At 33.9% G+C, this 23,093-nt stretch overlaps 1 protein-coding gene across 1 annotated transcript in view; it reads left to right on the top strand.

Annotated features, from left to right (window-relative positions):
- Window positions 1–650: 650 nt before the first annotated feature.
- The window catches only part of LOC143410653 (A-kinase anchor protein 9-like), a 70,998-nt gene continuing 48,555 nt past the window's right edge, over window positions 651–23,093 (top strand). Inside the window, 3 exon segments of the mRNA XM_077110646.1 lie at window positions 651–698; window positions 20,881–21,126; window positions 21,650–21,694. Coding sequence (XP_076966761.1) covers window positions 651–698; window positions 20,881–21,126; window positions 21,650–21,694 — 339 coding nt within the window.

The following is a 23,093-nucleotide window of genomic DNA, read 5'->3' as shown; positions in this document are numbered from 1 at the left end:
ACAAAGAAATCAGAGCGATCTGGGGGCGGTGCTTGGGGTGGGCCTTGAAGGATGAACCCGAAATTGGGCGGGAACCAGTGTGGGGGAAAAAGGGCGGGGCTCTCAGGCTAACGAAGTAACAGAGCTGTTTCCCCCCAATCCTTTGAGTCCAGGGGGAATCAGTCCAGGTTGAAGGCTAGCATCCCGCTGCTTCCTCCCTCCCATCTTTCCCATGGGGTTTTTCAGTGTTCTGGAAGCACTGAATCCCCTGCACGGTGGGGGTCGCCCGGCAGGCTGGAGCCCCGGGCGAGAGCTGAGGACTGGGTTACAACGTTCGCCCCCGCGAGGCCGGCTGGGCGGGGCCGCGGGCGCACCTGCCAGGCAACGCGGCGTTCCAGGCGCCTGCGCGTTGTGACGTGTCTTGACTCCCGCCTCACTCTCTGTTTATGTGGAGACGAAGATGGCAGTGGCGACCGCTGTGCTCCTGTGGAGGAGGACGATTTGCCAGTGATTGCAGCAACTGACTGGTTGTGTTCCGGGGGGAAGGCAGCTCCCGGCCGGGCCCTGCGGCCTGGGTCGCGGAGCTAGCCGTCCCACCTCAGTCTCAACCGATTTTTCCTTTCTACCCCCGACCTCCTCCGTGTTCTTTCCCTGCCTCCCCCACAGAAGCCATGGAGGATGAAGAAAGAAGGAGAAAGGTAGAAGCTGGCAGAGCGAAGGTAGGAGAGCCAGGACCGCTGGGCCAGAGGTGGGAGGCGGTGGCCTGGAAAGGGTGGGAGGAGGCCTGGGGAACGAGTTTGCGCCCGGCGGTGGGCTGCCCTCGGAGGGAGGTACTGCAGGGTCTGGGTTTCCTCCCCTCTCTCCTGTCCCTTTTCCTAGGACTTGTAAAGCCCGGTGCTGCTACCTAGCTGACGAGACTTCGGTGGTGATTGAATGGTGTGGCTCTTTTCTCACGACTGCCCCAATAAAACACCTCTCTCTCTCTTTTCTTTAAACCGTATTGATAATTATGTGGTAATCAATAGCCTTTAAAACTTCAGCCCTTCACTTTTAAAGGGAGTTTTATGGGTGGTGCAGGCATTGTATTTTCCAGGGTGGGGATTTAGAGCTTTCCTTTTATTCAGTGGGGAATTTGTGCACTGATCAGCAGCTTGTCTTCCTTAGGTGGCACGCTGGCACTCGAGGACGTGTGTGAGATTGGCCTGTGACAGCTGCCTCAGAAGTGGCCTGAGTGTGCCACAAGTGCCAGCTGTGAACTTGGCTTTAGGGGCGTTTTTTAAAAGCGTGTCTTTGTACGTTCCTGTTTGGAGGTCTCTGTCATGGCAGTTGGTTTTGTATCCTGTGGATTGGAAGTTCTGAAGACGGAAAGATTCCACAGAACAAAGCTTTAGAATTCCTGCTTTAAATAATTTGTTTTACGTGTGTGTGTGTGTGTGTGTGTGTGTAGTGAAGTTCTGATTTTATGTGTGTGTGCGTGTGTATATGAATGGAAATTGTAATGCAAACATTACAAAATTGTATTATGCATAGATATCCTTCTTGGGGCATCATGAAAAATTTAACGTAGACAAAATATAAATTGAATAGCATTTTTTAAAAAAAATTCACATTTTAGCAGCTCTTTAGGCTTGCCTGAAAGGCCCCCTTCCTCCCTACAATGAGTTACTTTTTATAGGTGATATTCTTTTTAGAGCTAATGGATAACAATCATACTTGAAACACAATTAACTATTTTTCCTCTCTTCCTTTCTTTCTTCATTCTTCCACATAAACAAAGGAAACCAGGTCAATGATTTCAGTAATCAATGAAAGAAAGGCCTTACTGCAGAGATGCAGTAGTAGATGTTCATCAGAAGTGTGTTAAAGGAATGTGTAGGTTAACCAGCTTCATATTTCTAAAATATAATTGACTTTTATATAATCTCCCCCTTTTAATGTTAAGACTTAAATGCTTGTATGTAAACAGGTAGATTTTGTTTTTTACTCTAGGATATATAAATGAAGGAACATTTGCATTTTCAGAAGCCCAAAATTGCTTACAGTTGTGCAACCCAAGGGTTAGCAGCCCAAGGTTAAGCAAGGGACTAAGCAAACACTCTGCATCTAAGGAATTGAAAGTAATTTTGCGTACCTTTTCAAAAGCGTGGAAGTTCTGGTTAGATATCTTATTTGTTACCTAAGAATGTTTACTGCCTTTTACCAAATGTATCTTTCTTAAATGTATGTAAAGCAGTTCTACTAAACATAGTTAACTTTGAACAGTCACATTTCATAATAATTAAATTGCTTGCTCTAAGTAGATTTGGCAAAGTAGAATTTTGATTTCTTTATGTATATATTTCTTTATCTTTCAAAAGTCTACCTATGGGGTAAAAATCATTTTAAGTTAATTTTTATTGTAGTTTATTTTCCCCTAGAAATGAACCCAGTTTCCAGTAAGAGATCCTTGAGGCCTTTAAGGCAACATATGTTTGCTGTAACATTAGCTATCTGGTATAAAATACTTTACTGAGGTCATGATTCCTCAGCCATGTAAGTGCAATGGAATATTACACAATCATTAAAAGGATTAAGGCTGAGAGGGACATGGTAAATAGAGTGAAAACAACATTATCAGAAATAGTTTAGATGTTGCAGTGGTATACACCTGTAATCCCAGCTACTCAGGAGGCTGAGGCAAGATCCTGTCTGAGGGGAAAAAAGGGGGGGGAGCTTTCATTATAGCTCAAAGGTAGAGCACTACTGCTCTTTATCTCCACTACTGCAAAAAAAAAACTAAACAAAGTATGTACATTATTTCATTCGTATAAACATGTGCTTTTAGAATGGGATTGAAAAACTATTATAAATATAGTTATTCATGGGCTAGGATATAGCTCAATGGTAGAGCACAAGTTCCTAGGTTTAGTCCCCAACACCAAACAAAATTTATAAAGCAGTTCTACTAAACATAGTTAACTTTGAACAGACACATAATCAGCAAACTTAGATCAAGAGGTGGAAATAGAGAAATGGCAACAGTCTCTGATTTCCAAAGTAGGAGAGACAGATGCTCCTGGGTAATAAGTACAGTGAGAGGTTGGATTTTGGATCTTACCCCCCCACAACATTTTGTTAAAATATTTAAAATTCTACTGACTCATTTTCTAGAATATTTTATAAGGAAAACTCTCAATATCAATTAAATGCAACCTAGCATAGTGCTTTTCATATAGCAGGTATTCAATAAGTGTTTGCTTCTCTCCAGCTGTGCATGCTGGCAAGATGAGCTGGTCAAAAGAGCTGGCTGCAACATTAAAGTAAGGAAACAGCGAAGAATCATGCAACCCATGGACACCAGTTTCTCAGGTGGAGGGTGGGCCTGCTCTGCCACCTCAAGGGTCCTCTTCCACGCTGGAAGGCAAGAGGGCAAGAGGGCAAGTGCACTTGGAACCCCTCTGTTTTTTAGGGAAAAGACATTTGATAGAATGTTCCACCCCAATAAGGCAGGGGATAGTGTTTCAGCAGGGGTTGCCCAATCCTGTTGGGTACTGCTCAAGCCCAGAGCTGAGGCTCTTCCTTGATGAGTGGGGGTAAAGGCCACTTGCTTGGTATAACACATGGTGTGGCGTATGTTGCCAATCCAATATCCCCTTTACTCAAGGCTTTTGGAGGGGCTTAGCTCACGTACAGGGCAGTCCCTGACATTTGCTTCTTGGATGAACGAGCAGAATGACAGAATAAGTTCTTAATGAGTGTAGTGTTACCAGCTAGGTTGGAATTTAATAAGAGTAATCCAGAATTTTCTTAATCAGATGTCTCTTATTGCTGGTATCAGAAACCACCTAAAATGATCATTTTCCAAAATTTCTTCAGAGACTTGGTTCTCCAAGTATCTCATTTACTCATAAGACTTAAGTGTTAACATTTGATAACAGTTTTACAACATACAACTTTTTAATCTTTTTCTTGGTAATTGGTCTTCTGTTTCTTTCTTTCTAGATTTCTCTAAATTTCCTTTTTCAAGACCTTATAATAAATGATCATTTTAAAATTCTCATGTATACAGTATAGTATAATTTAAAAAAAATTTTTAGTTGTAAATGGACACAGTACCTTTATTTTATTTATTTATTTTTATGTGGTGCTGAGGATTGAAACCAGAGCTGCACATGTTGCTAAACAAGTGCTCCACCACTGATCCACAACCCCAACCCCTACAGTATAGAAGTGTACTTTGTAAAGTATTTTATATTGACCAAAATCTGCAGTAATAGGAGAATGAATTATTTTATGTAGCCATTAAAATTATTCTACAAACACTTTTCAAGTTGGGAAAATGCCTATAGATAATGTCAGGTAAAAAAAAAAAAAGGTACGTGTAAGTATTTATATATGAAGACATCTGAAAAATATGCACCAAGATGTCAGTTGTGGTTATCTCTGGGTAGTGGGTTATAGGTATTTTAATTTTTTTTATACTTTATTTTACAAATTCTCTACAACATTATTCTTTTATGATCAGGCACAATGTTCAGGTATCATTTTTTTTTTTTTTGGTGGGGTTCTTTTTTTTTTTGTCTTTTTTGGAACTGGGGGTCGAACCCAGGGCTTTGCGACTGCAAGGCAGACGCTTTGCCACTGAGGTACATCCCAGCCCCAGGTATCATTTTTAAGAAAAAGATATTACATGCAGTATGATAAACAGGTTAATGTTGTATGACTCTCATACAGAACAAGAATATGAAATGCATAATAACTAGGTCTCCTACATTAGTGTAGTCCTGGAACTCTAATTCTTACTCCAGTACCGCTTGTATTATGTAGTCAGAATTCTATATTATTGGACATTTATGGATTGCCTTTTTGTTTTTGTCATTCTTATCCATTTTCCTTGCTGTCAGTTTTTTGGTTTTTCCTATGAACTTGCTTGTCCAGCTTTGTATTTTCTCATTTGCCTTTCCCCCTAACTTGCTGCTTTAGATTTGTTGTAACAAAAGAACCCAGAAACTGAGGTTAATGGAATGATTTGTAAGAATCAAGGGCTAATGGAACTTAGTAGAAAGGACTTTGCGGCAATTCAGTTTTTCTGATGCTAGGTAGTTCTTTGGTTTGCTGTTGGGTCCTCAACTATCTCCTCAGTATTGATGTTGCAAGAAGCCCAATACTTGGAGATGTTAACTACATTATTAAATATTTTCAGAGCTGGGCTTGACCTCATTTACAAGTTCCTGACAGAGATGGCCCCACATAGGCTATCCTTGTAGTGAATCAACCAAACTATTTCAACTCCATTTTAAATGACTTAATTTTTTCCAAGTAAAATTATTTATGATTATATAAATAAAGTAGTTAATTATTAGTGAACAAAATTAAAGGACAGTTGTGTATTTAGAATGAAATTAGTCCTATCAGTCACTTTTGCTATATTTTTAAAAGTACTTCAAATGTATTAGAATTCAGCAAAACCAAAGTATTATACTTCTATAGCATTTTATATAATTATCATTATTTATTGAATAATTAAAATTTTTACTACATTCAGTAACTTGGAATTATATGAGTTTTTTGTTGTTGTTGTTTAACAAGCATTTTTAGTTTGTAGAATAATGCCAGTGTTGTAATGTTCTGTGTAAGCTCTCTTATTAGGTTATTGATAGGATTTTTCAATTACTGTGCTGCTCTGATAGGCAAGCTAGTTATGGTATAAAATTGTTCCTTGCATTTTCAGATATTCTGCTCCACAGTGAAGAAAGCTATTCTCCCTCTCTGATTTCTTTTTAACTTTCTAGTTTTTTATACTTGTGACAGGTCTTACTTAATTTTCAAAGTTACATTTGATAACAGTTTTACAACGTACAATTTTTTAAGCTTTTTCTGGATATATCAATTTGATGCCTCCATCAGAGACTGGTGTGTTCCTGTGATTTAAAACTAATTCATGACTTTTGGGCTTTGCTGAAATAAAAGAAAACATGGTGTTGAGAGGAAAGAATAGACATGACAGGCTTCTTGAAATGTATGTTAAAGAAATTTCTCTAAGGCAGGAAAACAGAGCATCAGTAAAATCCAATGAAGAGATAATTTTGTTTGAGGACAATTTTTATCCCACTCCTGTTCTCATCTAGTCCCTTGGATGTGTCTTTTATTTTACTTCCTCTTTTCACTTTTCAGTTTTATTGACAGAACACCACAGACATCCTTACTGAATGATAACCCACAGCAACGAGGAAACAAAAAAGATAGAATTCATCCAAAGGATTGGACTATGACAAGAGTGGGACAAAAATTTTTCAAACAAAAACATTTCTTATTTTTGTTAAATAAAAAGGTTTGTAGAAAGAGCTAAACTATGACTATTAAACATTTAATTTAGGCTGCTGATGATTGAAATGTGAATTAATTTCTTCTAATATGACAAATAGAAAAAAGTTCTGGTAAATTGTGAAACATTAGTGATAAGGGACATTATTTTTATTTCTTAGTAAGATTTTTATAAAATTAAAATTAGGCATTCTATTTAATTGGTTAGCATCCGTTTAATTGGGAGCCAGGCATGGTGATACATGCCTGTAATCCAGTGATTCAGTAGACTGAGGAAGGAAGATCACAAGTTCTAGGCCAGTCTCATCGATTTAGTGAGACCCTAGCTCACGTAGTGAGACCCTGTCTCAAAATAATAAATAAAAAGGGCCACGTGCAGTGGTGTTTACATGTTTGGCTGTTTTCACTTAGTGTAATGTTTTGAGGTTCAGCCATGGTGTAGCATGTGTCCATGCCTCGTTCTCTTTTATGACTGAATAATATTCCAGTGTGTGTATATACAGCAATGTGTTCACACTTTAATCCATTGATCGGCATTTAGATTGTTTTTATGTATTGTCTATTGTGAATAGTGCTGCTTTGAACATTTGTATACAAGCATTTGAATACCTGTTTTCATTTCTCTTGGGCGTATATTTAGGATTAAGAATTCTGGGTCTTATAGTAATTCCATTAAACATTTTGAAGAATCTCCAAATTGCTTACCATAGTGGCTTTACCATTTTACTGTACCATTTCATTTTACATCCCCACTGATAATGCATGATAATTCTAGTTTCTCTGTATCTCAACAAATTTGTTTTCTTTTTTTAAATCATAGCCATTCTAGTGGGCATAAAGGGATTTCTCACTGTGGTTTTAATTCTTGTTTTCTTTTTTTTTAAATTTTTTGATATTTATTTTTTAGTTATAAGCGGACACAACATCTTTGTTTGTACATGGTGCTGAGAATCGAACCCGGGCCGCACGCATGCCAGACGAGCGCGCTACCGCTTGAGCCACATCCCCAGCCCCAATTCTTGTTTTCTTGATGACTAATGACACTGAGTGTCATTTTTGTATGCTTTTTGGCCATTTGTAGATCTTCAGACTATTCAAGTCCTTTACCTATCTTGTAATTTGGTTGTTAGGAATTTGTTTTACATATTATTATTAATGTGTGTGTGTGTGTGTGTGTGTGTGTGTGTGTGTGTGTGTATATATATATACACATACATACATACATCAAGGGAGAGAGCATGTATGATCATGTACAAGAGAGGAGCAGACAGAAATACACATTTCCAGTGGGATTATCTTCCATCTCTTTTTCTTTTTTTTTAAAGCTTGTTTGGCTCACCAAAATTTAAACTGGTACTTCCTTTGAATAAGCTGTTGGTGAATTGATTACAGCGTGATGGTGAAGTTTGAGTTTTTTTGTGGTGCAGTGAGTCATTCCATTCCTTGACCAGCTGGTCAAATGGGCACCTGTTGGCCTTTTGGCTTGATCATTACCAATACATATCAGTTTTGGGGGAAAAATGACTTAGTCTTCCATAACAAAAAGCCCTGTCATTTTTCTGTGTGAACACGATAGACATGTGTATGTATTCTACCTAGTACAAAGGATTTTTATTGTCATATCGACTCCCCTTTTACTTTTTGTGGTAGTTTTCACCAAAATAGAACTTAGGATATTTAATGCCCATTTAGGTACACCTTCTAAAGCTTGGTTAATTTGTTCATGGGTTATACACTGTTCAAAAGTGCTAAATGTTAAGACTGTTCATAAATTTAGCATTGTTCCAGGAGTAGTTTTGCCTAGGTTATTTATTTAAATCTATATTCTTTTGTTCTATGTAAAATTCCTTTATCTTACAAGAACAATGTAATTCTTGTTTGCAGTTGCTGTCCTCTTTTGGGTTACTGTTTGCTCTGATTTTTATGTAATCTAAATTTTTTGTGTAATTCCAAGATTTTTTTTGTGTGTGTTGATGTGTTTCCCCTTTTAGAGATCATTTTTAGAGCCTCAAGTTATTTTGATGATTCAGAACTACTCTATATATTATACAAAGTCCTATTTAAAAATTTGACTTTATAAATTGTATTGATTGATTAGATTTTCTGACTTACAGATTTCTGAAAAACTAACAAGATCTACAGTTTCTTTCTCTAGCCACTCCCTAGCCCCTCAGCAACCCTGGGATTGAGCCCAGAGGCTCATGCATGCTAGGCCTTCTATTTCTTGATATTGCATCTACTATAAAATTCCTTGTTGTTTTCTAAGGATTGTTCATTGTGGGGGTTCAGTAATTAGGTTTTATTTATTCCTCAGAGGTCTCAGTTTAATTCAAGTTGGTGTTTCTTTACTAGTTGTTTTCCCCAGGGAAGATAGAAAAAGGAACCAATTATAAATGGAATAGTAGTTCAAGAATCAAATTTAATGTGTTAAAAGTGTGTGAGGGAGATGTGGGGGGTTGTTGTTGCCATAGGTGTGGTCAATATTCTCAGTTAACTTCCTGCATCATTGATATTTTATTGAGTGCATGTGTATATGTTGATTCCTTGAAAGTTGAATAAATTAGTAGATGCTCTAAAGATCAAGGTATTAGAAAAGGTGTAAAAACTGCATTAACAAATGTGCACTAGGAGGACATTTTTTAAATGAAATAATGGGTTTTAGCTAAAAGCCACAGAAATTCTATATTCTACTAATAGATAAATATTTTTGGTGTGAAATCTTTTATATTTGTCAAACTAATGTTTACTTTTGACTTGCATAAATTCCTTTTTAGTGAACTACATGTCTGAGTATTTCTAATGACTTTCATTTTTCTGCTTCAAACAACCAATACCAATTTTTAGAATAAAGTTTGACAGAAAAAGTTTAATTTGAGATTTATTTTTGTATATGATATTTATTTTTTTGTAAATTAAAAGGATGAAATAATATTTTATATAGGCCTCAAGATTTTAATTTTATGAAAGAAGAATCTATACTTATTTTTTTCCTAGGATATGAACTTAAATTGTTTTAATGTTATAAGTTTTCTCTGTCTCACACACCATCATATTTTCTATGCACAGTAGTGTCTATTTCGGGATGCATCTTGGTTGAAAAATCCTTTGAACATTATGGGATTATTTTTTTATACTCATAGCCAAATCCCAAACCTATTTTTTTTTAAATTCAAAATCTGCCTCATTCTATTCCTATCTCACACCCTAAAATAATCAGGCCTAACTCACCTTTTATGTGCTTTTTTTTTTTTGACTCTGTTAATTTTCTCAAGTTGATTCTGTACATTGTCACTGTCTTGATCTTAAAATGTTCCTTTCATTTTGTTACTCAGGTATTTTCAGTCTTATTAATCTATTTAATATTTATTTGACCTCCATGCAAGTCGGTGTAGATTCAGAGATAAAAAAACCCACAGGCCTGCCCCTAATATTTTCACATTCTAATAGAGTAGAAAGTCAACCACAATACAGTAAGTGAAGTGCAGATAATCATTTATTTACTCATTTGATAAATACATTTGTGAACTTATTGCTTGTTATATCTTGTGCTAGACTGTAGAATGTGAAAGACATGGAATCTGCTAAATACAAGATTCATTTAGTTAGTAGTAGGCAGAAATATAAACAGATATTTATAAATTTAGGAATGTAATATAATTCTGGCTCTATGAAAAACACAAGGGAGGAATATCTGATTCCATTTGGCAGTTAGAGAAGGCTTCTTGCATGGATAAACTCTGAATGAAGCCTTGAAGTTTTGAGAAAAACTTGGTGAAAAAGGAGAGAGGTGTGGGTAGAAACTTCAGGAAAATTAGACAGGAAGAGTAAAGCACCGAGGTGTGGAACAGTTTGACTTCTTTGGGGGAAGGTGTACAAGAGCTTGGTATTATTGGAGTATAAAGGTATAAGCAAGATAGGGCAAGAGATGAAGCTAAAGAAGGTAGGTCTGGGCTCTATCCTGAGGGTCTTGAATTTCATGTTAAGGAGATTTTTATCCTGAAGGTTGTGGGATATGTTGATGGGTTTTAAGACAAGGAGTAATATGGTTACATATACATTCATTCATTTAAATTTCTGCATTTAAAAATTATTTTTAACTGATACTTAAAAAGATTGAGTTTCAGATTGATCCATTTTGCAGCTGTATGGAGGATAGACTTGAGGGTAAAACTATTTAGAGGCTGTTGAACTACAATTGAGACAGTGAAATAGGAGTGAAAGTGTAGGGATAATCAAGAAATATAGAGAGGATAAAATCAGAATGTGATTGGTTGGTAAAGGAGAGAACATGGATAGAAGGTTGGTGTTATCACTAAGAGAAAAAGAACAGTTTCAGTTGTTGACTTCAGGCAAGATTGGGAAATCAGTTTGGAATATTTTGTATTAGAAGTTCCTTATGAGACATCTGAGTGGAATTTTTCAAAAATTTTGTTGAGAAAAGTATAACCTATTGTGGCTAACCCAGATTGTCTGGGATCAAGTGTGACTTTGTCATTTATGGCTATATGTCTTTATGAAGTTATACTTATCCTCTCTGTAACTCAGTAACTCATCTGTAAATGTTGATACTGGGGTTGATGTAAAGATTTAGCCTTTTAGTATAAAATACTTTAGAATTTTGTCAGGCTGTAAAAAGTCTTAAAGAATTATTAGCCATTCTTAAAATCATTGTCATGTTGGAATTTAGAAGATTAACGCTATATAGCAGAAAACTAGAGTAGAGAAATATGCTGGGATCAGATAATGAGGGACTGTATGTATCACTTAAAAGTAGTATGAATTTTAACCTAAATATAGCAGAAAACTTTTTTTTTAAGTGTGTTATATCTTAACCTCTGAAAGGCTTCTTTCCAAATAATTTATTATTTTTAGGTAGGTATGCTGCCACCAGGTGGTAGGTATGTGTTACTGTTGTACAAATGAAGCAATAAAACTATCATTTTTTTAAAATGAAGTATTGATTTGTTAAGATCGCTGAATATAAACAGTCTAATTCTGGTAGGACTTCCTTGTTTCAAAGCAAAAACTAAGATTAGTTAAGATGAGGTAAGAGAGGGTTGTTGTAAAAATGCAGAGATTTCAGAGGAAGGACAGAGAAGTGTAGTAGGGCCTCAGAGAAACTGAAAAGCCATGGGAAATTGATGCCATTCTTGCCACCATTTCTTATCTCATTTCCATATTTTTATATATTAACTTCCTTTATTTACACATCAGTTTGTGTATGAACAAAAATTAGAGGATGAATTTTCAAACCTATGCTATATAGTGGAATGGTTTCCCATTAAATACATTTAAAATTTTTTTTAAAAGGCAAAAAAAAACCCAATATATAAACAGTGGAAGCAAATCTCATAAAATAAACCACTATCTGGTGGTTCCCAAATTTTGCTGTATACTCGAAGCTCCTGGTAAGCTTTTTAAAAATTCTTTTTACTGTTTAGAACACACCCCATGCCAAAATCAGAACGTCTCACTATTTTAAAAAGATTTTCAAAGAGCAGAAAAGTTTAAAACCCATTGATAGAGCATGATTTTGCAATTCTTGAGTGATTATATATTATGACTTCTTATAAGCCAGGTACTTTACTTGGTGTGCTTCTGTAAGAATTATTTAATGCCAGAAGGAAAACTGGCTGCATTGGATATAGAGAAAAGTGTCTTGGGCTGCAATTTATCTTGTAGGATGATCATGTGTACTGTAATTTAGAGGTCATTTTAGTGGTGTGGCTGTAATTACATGAGGATCAAATTATGCACTAATTTTAGAATCCTTCATACAAGATATCTCTTCTCTATAACCTTTCTGGACAGCTCTGCTACTTCCTTGTTCCCTACTTTCAAGAGAAGAATCTAATTGATTCACTCCTCTTATCAAAAGAGGGTGAAAACAGATGTCATGGATGGTAGAAGTTGTAAGTACTGGCCAGTTCCCTCAGAAGGAAGTTCTACATACTTTAAAAGTACTTCAGTGTTTCACCTACAGAAGAATGCATGGTAAATATATATATATATATATATATATATATATATATATATATATATATATATATAATATTAAAACAAGTGAAAAAAAAAGACCTCTACATCTGTCACTTAGATTAAAAACATTCATCTACCAATGCAATAAAATCTTTATCTAATTCCACCCCTAGCACCTGAGCTAACTATAGTTCTGAATTTATCATCACCTTGCTTTTTATACCACATATGTGTACATAAAGTATACTTAGTTTTCTGTTTTTGAACTTAGTGGTGTCATTATGTGACGTCTTCAGTGATTTTCCTTTTGTTCAATATCATTAGAGCATTTTCACTCCTGCAATAGTATTCCATTATAGAAATTTATCTCAGAGTCCATTCTCATCAGTGAGCATTTAGGTCATTTCCAGTTTTGTTACTGTTACAAATATTTCTATTGTGTTAGGTTTTGTCTGCAAGTGCCAAGGGTTTAGAGTTGGATAGAAATCATGAATCCTGTGTTCCCTTAGTCCTTGAGTACTAGAGAGTGTCTTTGAAAATGAGGTAGAAAGAGGGAGTGAAATCAAAAGCAACCTGGTGAGGCTGGGGTTGTATCTCAGTAGTACAGCACTTGGCTAGCAGATATGAGGCACTGGGTTTAGTCCTCAGCACCATATAAAAATAATAAAATGGGAATTGAGTTTATCTACCACTAAAATATAAAAAAAATGAAAAAAGCAAAACTTGTATTTGTTAATATTATCTACATGGTTTCATTATATAAATCATCAAACAGACATCCCTGGGAACTATTGATGAACACTTGATACCCATTGACAATTAACATGGATCACTGACCTGAACAGAGGAGCAGTTCTTTTATTTTTTTTTCTATTTTTTTTAGTTGTAGATGAACATAATATCTTTATTTATTTCCTGTGGTGCTGAGGATTAAACCCAGTGCCTCACACGTGCAAGGCAAGTGCTCTACCAGTGAGCCAACCCCAGCCCAGTTCTTGTATTTTTGAGTTGATATTGCCTGCCAAAACTATATGCTTACCAGAAGGAGTCATTTATAACCTAGACTTAAAAATTAATAAATAATAAAATAGCCTGCATGACAGTGAAATGAAGCAGAGGTAGGTGGTATCTGAATAATACTCTTTTGGATGTGATTTCTAGTAGGTATATAGTTTTATTATTCTTTAAGAAAATAGTTATTATTGAAGGTGGAATGGTGGTGGAATGGTGGTGGAATGACAGTGGCGGGAGAAGACAGCCTGAGACATAAGCATACAAAGACTGAGTATACTATCCCAAGCAGCAATTGTAAATGATATTCTTGCTAGACATTTTCTATCAAGCATCTGAAATGAAACTCTCACATTGATTTGGATTGCCCTAGAGCCAGGAGTACTGGATTCAGTTGACTTCAGGCTAAAAAGAAAACACTCTTGGTTTTCATCATAAACATAGGAACCAATGTGATAGTAAAATGAAATGAGACTCCAATATGAAACTGTAGCCACTGCTTTAGCATTTATCACTTTGTTCCTCACTCTGTCTTGGTATTCTAGTGCTAATATCATTGTATTGATTCATGGAAGAAACTAAAAAGATTGTTTAATGACCTAAATTTTTTGTTGTATATGTTTATATGTGCATATTAGATACAGAGATCTCTCTGTGTATGCACATATACTTACATGCATCTATATGTATAAAATAAGAAGATGTAAATGGAAAACATAGGCACCATAAAAAATAGTTATAGTAACACATGGAGCCATGATAATATTATCAGTGAATATTCTTTAAAGATATGTAGGGGTAGAAGGCAGTAAAGATCTTTCAAAGAAGAAAAAATTACCTGTAGTCTCATAATCTACAAGTAATTATTTTTAATAATTTGTTTTAATTTTTAATAGTTTGTTTATATGCACAAATATATTTAAAAACTCCACTTGATTCATTTTATGCAGTTTTGTGCTCTTATTTTACCCAGCTTTATACTGAGAACATTTTCCCACGTTAGAATTTTTTGAAAATATTTTTTGACAGCTGCATAACATTACATTGCATTAAGTAATTATAGCCATGTGTAGCCATGGACCTGAATGTATCATCTTAGGGTTTTTTTTTTTTGTTGTTGTTGTTAGTTTGTTTGTTTTTGGTTAAAGAAACTATGTAGGAGTTCTGAAGTTCTGAGAAATAATGCCTATTATTAATGCCTAGAGGTGCCTCTTTCACAAAAAAAATCAGTTTTTTTAAAAATTCAGCAATTATTCAGAGCTAATATGCAGTCACTGTTCTAGACTTGGAGTGTATAATGATTGATTTTTATTAAAAATCCCCTCCTTTATGGAACTTTCTAGTAATTTGTTCTGAATGATACTTAATAACATGAGAATAAAATAATCTTTTGGTAATTTTATGTAGTTAGATGTGATTCGTTCTGAACACTGAATCATCCCACTTTTTCTGTATCCTATACCATTTTTCAGTTGGGATTATTTAGTAATAGCTATATACTTTTTGTTGGCTTGTATTTTCAAGCAACAGTTTACAAATTTTCATAAGTAAAATGCTGGTTTCCTTAGAATTGCAGGTAAAGAAAGGAGAAAGGAAAGGAAATAATTGAAAAATTTTCTCAAAAAAACCCAAGACCTGGAGGAAATTTTAAATGATCCTTCTAATGTATCTCTTCATTATACAGTTGAAGAAACTGAATTCTCCTGATGTTAAGTGGCTTGTCCACTGTCACATAGCTAGTACTATGTGACAGCTCAGCACTATATTATATGTAGTCCATATTGTTTTGAAATTCAAGAAATATTTGGGTTGTCTGTATACCCAGGCCATGAAGTACACAAAATTAAGATGATTCCTTAAGCTACAGAATCTGTTTTCTTTTTAAACATGAAGGTGATCGAATTGAATGAGATTATAGGCTATAAATAGGTTTGGTTGCTCAATGATTTAAAGTCTTATGGTCTTTTCCATTCTTGATTTCCTTAGTTTTATTTAGCACTATTTTTTTCTTACAGGTTTTTTTTTTTTTGAACGGGGGGTGTGTCTTGCTGATTCTGAGGCTGACCCCAAACTCCTACATTCAGGAGGTCCTTCTGCCTCATCCTCTCAAATAGCTGGGACTACAGGCATTCTACTAGGCCTGGTTTGTACCTTTTTGTTATTTTGGAAAATATGATTCAGAGCATCCTAAAATGTTGCTTTTATCTTTGCTCTCATTTCCCCTTCTTCAGCTGGTTTTTAGGTTAGTCGTTATAATCTTTTTGTTTCCATGGTTAGGCCACCAAAGTTTTTCTGTGATAGTTTATATAGCTTCTTGTTTATCATCCATAAAGAAATATTAAAAAGGCTTTATGACATCCCTGCAAAGAACAAATAGTCACCATAATTAGAATTATTTGGGATTTCTTCCATTTTCTACATAAATATCACTTTTTATAGTTATTTTTAAATACTATAGAGATTACCAGATTACATATTTTTGTAACATTCTCTTTGAGGTATGTGCATTCTCACGTTTGTTTTTTCTGTCATCAAAAAACACTTGTCAGTTTGGCAATTTCATTTGTTCATGCTTTAAAATTAATGTTCTAGGATTGTGAAATACAATGAAAAAGGACCTAAGAATACATAGAAAGCAAATTAGTATAATGAAAGGTTGGATTTGGAGTCAGATACTCTAGTTCTGTTTTGTTTTGCCACTGATTATAATATTGATCAGGTAACATTGATTTTTTAAAATATTTTTTATTTCTACATAATACATTTATTTTGTTTATTTACTTTTATGTGGTGCTGAGGGCCTCGCATGTGCTAGGTGAGCGCTCTACCGCTGAACCACAACCCCAGCCCCTAACAAATTGATTTTTATATATCAGCTTCTACATTTTTGTCTCAGTAAGATATTTTCTGACCTTTCCCTACAGTCCCACAAATTGAATTTCCATTGTATGCTGTCTTTAATGCATATACTTTCTCTTCAAAGCACTTTTTATAACTTGGATGTACGTATTTCTTTATTTGTTTAATATTATCTTTCTTACTGGATTACAATTCATGAGAGTTCATATGTGTTATTTATCACTACATGCTCTGTCATAGCTCATGATAGGCAGTCAATAAGTATTTGTTAAATAACTGAACTATATACTTACAACCTGACATAAATCCAATTTTTATGCTTTCCAGGCATAAAACTACAACACATCTCTTTCGGAAGTCCTTTTTAAAGAAAATCAGGACAGTACAGTTTCCTATAACACAATACACCTCTTCTCTCTCTTCTCGCTGTCCATATATGTATATAGGAACGATTTCCAGGCTTAAGAAATTGTGCTCTAACCCTTATTTCTCACTCCATTTAATAATAGAGTTTGGCATTATACTCTGAAGTTCTACCTTTGGGGCCATGTGTTTCATTTATGTCTAGCACAGTGCCTGGCATGTAGTAAATAGTCAGTGTACACACAAAAACCTAAACAGACTTCAATTAGTCATTTATTTTTGAAGGAACATTATAAAAACTTGGCAAATTTTTATATATAACATTTTGAAAATGTATTGTTTTATTGAGAATGATCATTTATAAAATTATAAATATTGAGTTTAAGGAACTCAATATATTTATATTCAGTTTTTTATTCATGTTCTGGTCAAGATAAGACATTTACTTGTGATCTGGTCTACTTTTGAAAGACAAATATGTGAACATAATATCTTTCCAGTAAATCTTGCAACTATTTCTGTGACTACATATGTTAACACTTTTATAATTGGCTTCCAAATGACAAACACAGATGGCTGTAGTCTGAATTTTCAGCATGTTTTAGAATAAATGTTTTCTCAGTAATTTAAAGTGCATCATTTCAGTATCAGATGGTTATCTAATTGATTCAGATTTTTTTTTGCTTATCTGCTAGCTTGCCATTTTTCAAATTTAAAATAAAACTAAATAGTTATAAATAATTGAATACATGATACAATCTTATTCCTCTCACATTTTTATAAAACAGTAGTCTTACCAGAAAGCTATTATGGATATTATTTTTTATGAGAAACTTTTTGTTCTGTTTTGGTTTTCTTGGTGGAGGAGGGAGGTTATAGTGAGAAGGATTTTTTTATGTTCTTATTCATTTATTAGCCATTTTTGTAGTTGGTCTATTTAATAGTTACAGTAATTCCAATCATATATTTCCTCTTTTTAAGGAACAAAGAAATTCACTTAGTCTCATTCTTTTATCTTTCACCTCTTAAGAGTGATTCAAGTAATTTGAAAATTGTTCATTTTAATTTTGAAACCATGGAACATTTTAATAAAGTAGAATTAGGTATGCCTTTTATATGATCTTGCTTAGTGTGGTGACTTTTCAATAAAAGATAAATTATCCTTTTCAAAAATTCAACATAGGGGCTGGGGATGTGGCTCAAGTGGTAGCGTGCTCGCCTGGCATGTATGCGGACCGGGTACAATCCTCAACACCACATACAAACAAAGATGTTGTGTCTGCTGATAACTAAAAAATAAATATTAAAATTCTCTCTCTCTATTTCTCTCTCTCTCTCTCTCTCTCTCTCTCTCTCTCTCTCTCTCTCTCTCTCTTTTTGCCGCAGTCTGGCTGCAGCAAACTAGCCGGGGGATGACAAACAACTTGTGTACGTTGATACAGCAGGAATGGGAGCCGTTTATTGTAGGACAGGAGCAGTATTTATACATTCCACACAGCTTATCTAATTAACATAAACTATATACAGCAGTCAACCAATCAGGAATCTCCACATTTAATGGCTCACTGGCGTTATTTCACAAACCACTCCCTCTGGCAAAATGCCAGGCACCCATCCAGACTTGTTTACAGACTCTAACATCTTTTTTAAAAAATAGATAAAAAATTCAACATATATTTATTTAATATTGCTCTAGGCTTTTAATATATAGAAGTAGGGAGGAAAAAAATCCTTGCCCTCATGGGGTTTACCTTCTGGTTAGTTTTTCTGAAAAAATAATATGACTCATATAATGAGTAGTATAGGCCTAGAACAGTATCTTTAATTATGTTTGTAGAAGTGATTCATTCTAAATACTATAATGGAACTATTTCTACTTTTTATTCCATATCTGTGTGCTTCTTTTTGCATTTAGTAACAGATATTAGTATTTTGGATGGTTTTTTTTTTTGTTATTTTGTTGTTGTTGTTGTTGTTTAAATCAAACTTTCCATTCTTTATTTATCTATCTTTCATTTTGTACTGATGGTTGAACCTGGGCCCTCTGTGCTTGCTAGGCAAGCACTCTACCACTGAGCCACATCCCCAGATCTAAGTCATTCTTTCTATAATGCAAAGTTAATAATTTTTTCCTTTGTTATATATTTGATATTTGAATAAATATTAGATATAAATTATTGATATAATCTAACACTTGGAATTTTAAGCAAAATCTTCATCTTTGACTTGATAAATTTTGCTGACTAAATATATTCTGATGCAGAAACGTGATATTTCAAGAAGTTTATGAAATTGAGTATAAATATTATAAATGTTATTATTAGTATTTATTTTTTGGCATTGCATTCTCTCAAAGGGATGTTTTTAAATAATGCTCCTGGATTTCTGATTCTATTTATAGATAAAGTATTTGCCAATATTCTAGTTAGTTTATTTTTAAGAATGATCTGCTATGCTCCAAGTAGTTCAAGTACATTTCAGCAGCTTAATAATGTGAAAATAGAGGCAACTGGTCTTGCACCTGTTCCTCAACACACTGGGTAGTTACTAAATAACTGGGAAAAATGTTAAATGTCATATATTTTTATTCTCTGTAAGTATAATCATGAGCTATTTCTGACTTATGAATTAAATATCTTTATTAAGGGAATAGAACTTGTTTATATGCTTTTCTTCATCTACAGGAGATAATTTAAGTATAAAATGTTATTTATAAATAATGTATTTGCCACATATTTTGATAGTAACATTAGCAAGATTGCTTTAATACTTTAGATAATAAGAAATTTATTTCCTGTCTTTGTAATTGGTCTGGTTAAGAGTTATGGTAATTCTAGGCATATATTTCCTCTTTTTAAGGCAGAAAGGAACTTACATGAGGTCTTCTTTTTTCTCCTTAAGAGTGTTCAGGAGCTCAAATTAAATTTAAGTCTTTGTCAGTAGTTGCTTTATATAAAAATCAGAATACTTACTGTATTTAAAAAAATACAGTAATAGCTCAGCAATATATCCTTTGCCTAGGACATACAAGGCTGTGGGTTTGATCCTCAGTACTACATAAAAATAAATAAAATAAAGGTATTGTGTCCATCAAAAAAAATTCTTAAGAATAAATAAATAAAATGTAAGTGAGCAATAGGAAAAATACCTGTAATCTGAACTCCAAATGTAAACAAAAGTTGTTAAGGTTGTAGTTTTCCAGAATTTACCTATGCCTATGAATATAATGATGTTTAAATTCATACTGGATATAATCATTGAAAGCTATGAGCCTGAGACTTGCCTTATCTTTTAAAAAATGAAGTGTAATTTTCCTTTCATCAAAAGAAATAGATATGCTACAATACTACTTTATACCTGCTATTATATCACAAAGTCTTTAATAGCAATTGCTTGCATTGGCATTTTTAATATAAGTTCATCATAATTAGTTCTAGTGTTACCTGGTATATAATGTGTACTTCTGATTTTAGGTGGTAAGAAAAAATTTTAGGTCTTAAAAAACTTTGGATAGTATAGTAAGAAAGTTTTTACCTTTTTCAGTTTTCTTTCTGCTTATGATAATGAAAATCTGTTTGATGCTTGTCTCTCTTTAACAGTCTTTTATTTTGTCCATTTTTTTCATAGCCTTCAGCAACCTCTTACTAAAATTTCAATAATAGATTTATCATTTCTTTTATTTTCAATTTATCTCTTAAAAGAAATAACAAGTGATATTAACTTTCAATTTATGCCACAGATTACATCTCCTTTTAAAATAAATTTAAAGAAAATACACTGTTTAAAATATGTTAAGTAAATGATAACGTGTCGACGACTAGGATTTGGTACAAATTCTGATGATGACAGACAAATGATAAAGGGTAGAAAACACTGCTGTTTAAAATTTTAAGTTACTTGTAAGGTTTTTCCCACTATAAATATGGTTGCATTGAGCATTTGTATAGCTAATAGGCTAATTATCTTTTTTGTATAAAAGATAATTATAGACAATATCTTTTGTATAAAGTAGTAGACCAGAACAAGTGTGTTTGGAGCTCCTTGTTTTTGTGTGTATTTTCATATAATCTTAAATCCAGAGATTATACTGTGAATGAGAGTCCCTCTATTCCCCTATTCTAGTTATAGAATAGTTTTTCCCCTAACTCAGCTAATTTCCTCTTCTTTAGACTTGACATGTTCATTTCTTACCCCTCAATATTTAATAAGTTCATTCACAAGTACCTAGTTTTACAACCTTTACAACCCGAATATTCAATCCAATAGTTATTCTGAAACTGTGAAGTCATCTATATTATTATCATCGTTTTAATTTGGTGATAGTTTGATCTTTTAAATAAAGTGATCCCAAAGAAAAATTATCATAATGATACTTTTTTCCTGTAGCTTGCCCAGTTTCGACAAAGAAGAGCTCGATTGGATGGACAAAACCCTCATAAGAAGCCAAAAAAGAAGAAAACCTCAAGCAGTAAAAATGATGTTCATGGCTTGAATATTGATCAATCAAAGAGTGAGGAGATGTTCACAAATAGTTCTCAGGGTGTTGGATCAGCCATGATGTCTGAATCCACAATAATGAGAACTCTAAACAATGAAGAAATGCTTAAGCATGAGGAGGTCTTTTCTATTGATGTAAGTATTCATCCAGATTTTAAAACATTCTACCTCTAATTAGAAAGTAGTGGCAGTGAAAAGTCATTAACATCCACCTGAGGGAAGCTTGACAAAGTCATTGACTTTTTAGCATCAAGAACTGATGATTCTTTTAAAGAACTTGAACTTTTATGATGGCATGTTAAGGATTTACTTTTATTTAATAGAGTTACATGAATTAGAGGAATGGTGTCTTTGATGTTTTTGGCTTACAGATGACATCTACTATATATGTAAAAGTTCTTGGTACTTTTGTATTTATAACAATGCCTTGTTATAAACTTTATATGCATTATTATAAGTCATTATAATTCATAATGAAATGAAATTTTTAAAGATTTGGATAATTTTTACTAGTTTTTTAATAGTATATTTTTTGAATTTTCTATCATTGTTACTAACAGCAACGTCTTAGTAAAGCAGGATTATTTTTTTTTTGTAAAGTATGATATTTAGCAGGGGAAAATGTCATAATTGTAATCATGTTTTACTTTTGTTGTAGCCGGAAAGTGAGATTTCAACCACAGCAGAAGATTACACTTCGGAGGTAAGTATATACACTTCTGTATATATATAAATATATACACTTCTGTATATATTTAATATAATTTAAGGTAACATAATATAATATAAATGGATTGAAAAACTGAAAATTATATTTTACTGCTGTATCTTTTTCCAGTGGTTAGCTAAAGTCTTAACTGTTTGAATTGCTTAATCCTTAATTATATAGCAGCCCTATTTTGGTTTTTAGGAAAGTGAGTCTGCATTTCTACGATCCATGACCATTTTAAGATAGCCATTTAACACACTAAAAATTTTATAATTAGTATGATTTTTATAGTAATGCTTTTTACAAATGTTTGAATACTAGTGTGTGTATATATATATAAATGTTTATTGGAATTAATGTTGCTGTAGTGTTGTGCGAGTGCATGGGCATTGAACTCAGGGCCTTGTACATGCTAGGAAAGCACTTTGTCACCAAGCTACATTCCCAGCCCTTTTTCAGTTTTATTTTAAGATAGATTCTCTCTAAGTTGCCCAGGCTATCTTTGAACTTGTGATCCTCCTGTCTCAGCTTCCTGAGAAGATGGGATTAACGGTGTGCATCACCATGCCTGACAATGATGATTTTTATTTTAGGTGATAAACTATACAATAGGCATTGGTCTCTTAAGAAATACCTGCCTTCTTTATATGTTTGCAATAAGTATCACTTTGTTATCTTATTTTTTTTAGATATGATTGTCATTTCTTTGCTCCCAAGTTTAGAGTACATGGAAAATTATTCTTTACTCTGAATGTTTACGCAACTTAGTATATTTCATAAGTCTGAATTTATTGTAGGCTTCTAATAGAAAAACTATGTCCTTTTTTTTAAAAGAGAGAGAGAGAGAGAGAGAATGAGAATGAATATGAATCTTTTTTGTAGATGGACACAACATGATGCCTTTATTTTATTATTATTTTTTAATGTGGTGCTGAGAATCAAACCCAGGTCCTGCCCATGCTAGGCAAGCACTCTACCGCTGAGCCACAATCCCAGCTCAAAAAACTATGTTCTTAAATTAACATATTAGTTTTTATTTTTGTTGTTTGAGTGTGGGTGTGTGTTTGTTGCTGGGGATTGAACCCAGGGGCGCTCTACCACTGAGCTACATTCCCAGCTGTTTTTATTTGAAACTTACTTGCTAAGTTGCTCAGGCTAGCCTTGTACTTGCAAACCAGAATTATCTCAACTTTTTCCATGGTGTGGTTCTCTGAGGACCTGCCTCTGAACATCTCCCAAGAAAATGCTCCAGCAGAGAAAAATCTTGAAAGTCATTCACAAAGACATTGTTAAAATTTGCCTTGAGCTTTTTTCTGAGCTGGCACAAAATAAAGAAAACTACAGGGAAAAAATTTCAGAGGCATTCTCTTAAACTCTCTAAAACCTAGAAGCT

The sequence above is a fragment of the Callospermophilus lateralis genome, chromosome 11 (genome assembly GCF_048772815.1).
Source record: "Callospermophilus lateralis isolate mCalLat2 chromosome 11, mCalLat2.hap1, whole genome shotgun sequence".
In the NCBI taxonomy this organism is placed as follows: Eukaryota; Metazoa; Chordata; class Mammalia; order Rodentia; family Sciuridae; genus Callospermophilus; species Callospermophilus lateralis.
This window is presented reverse-complemented; position numbering and strand designations above follow the sequence as displayed.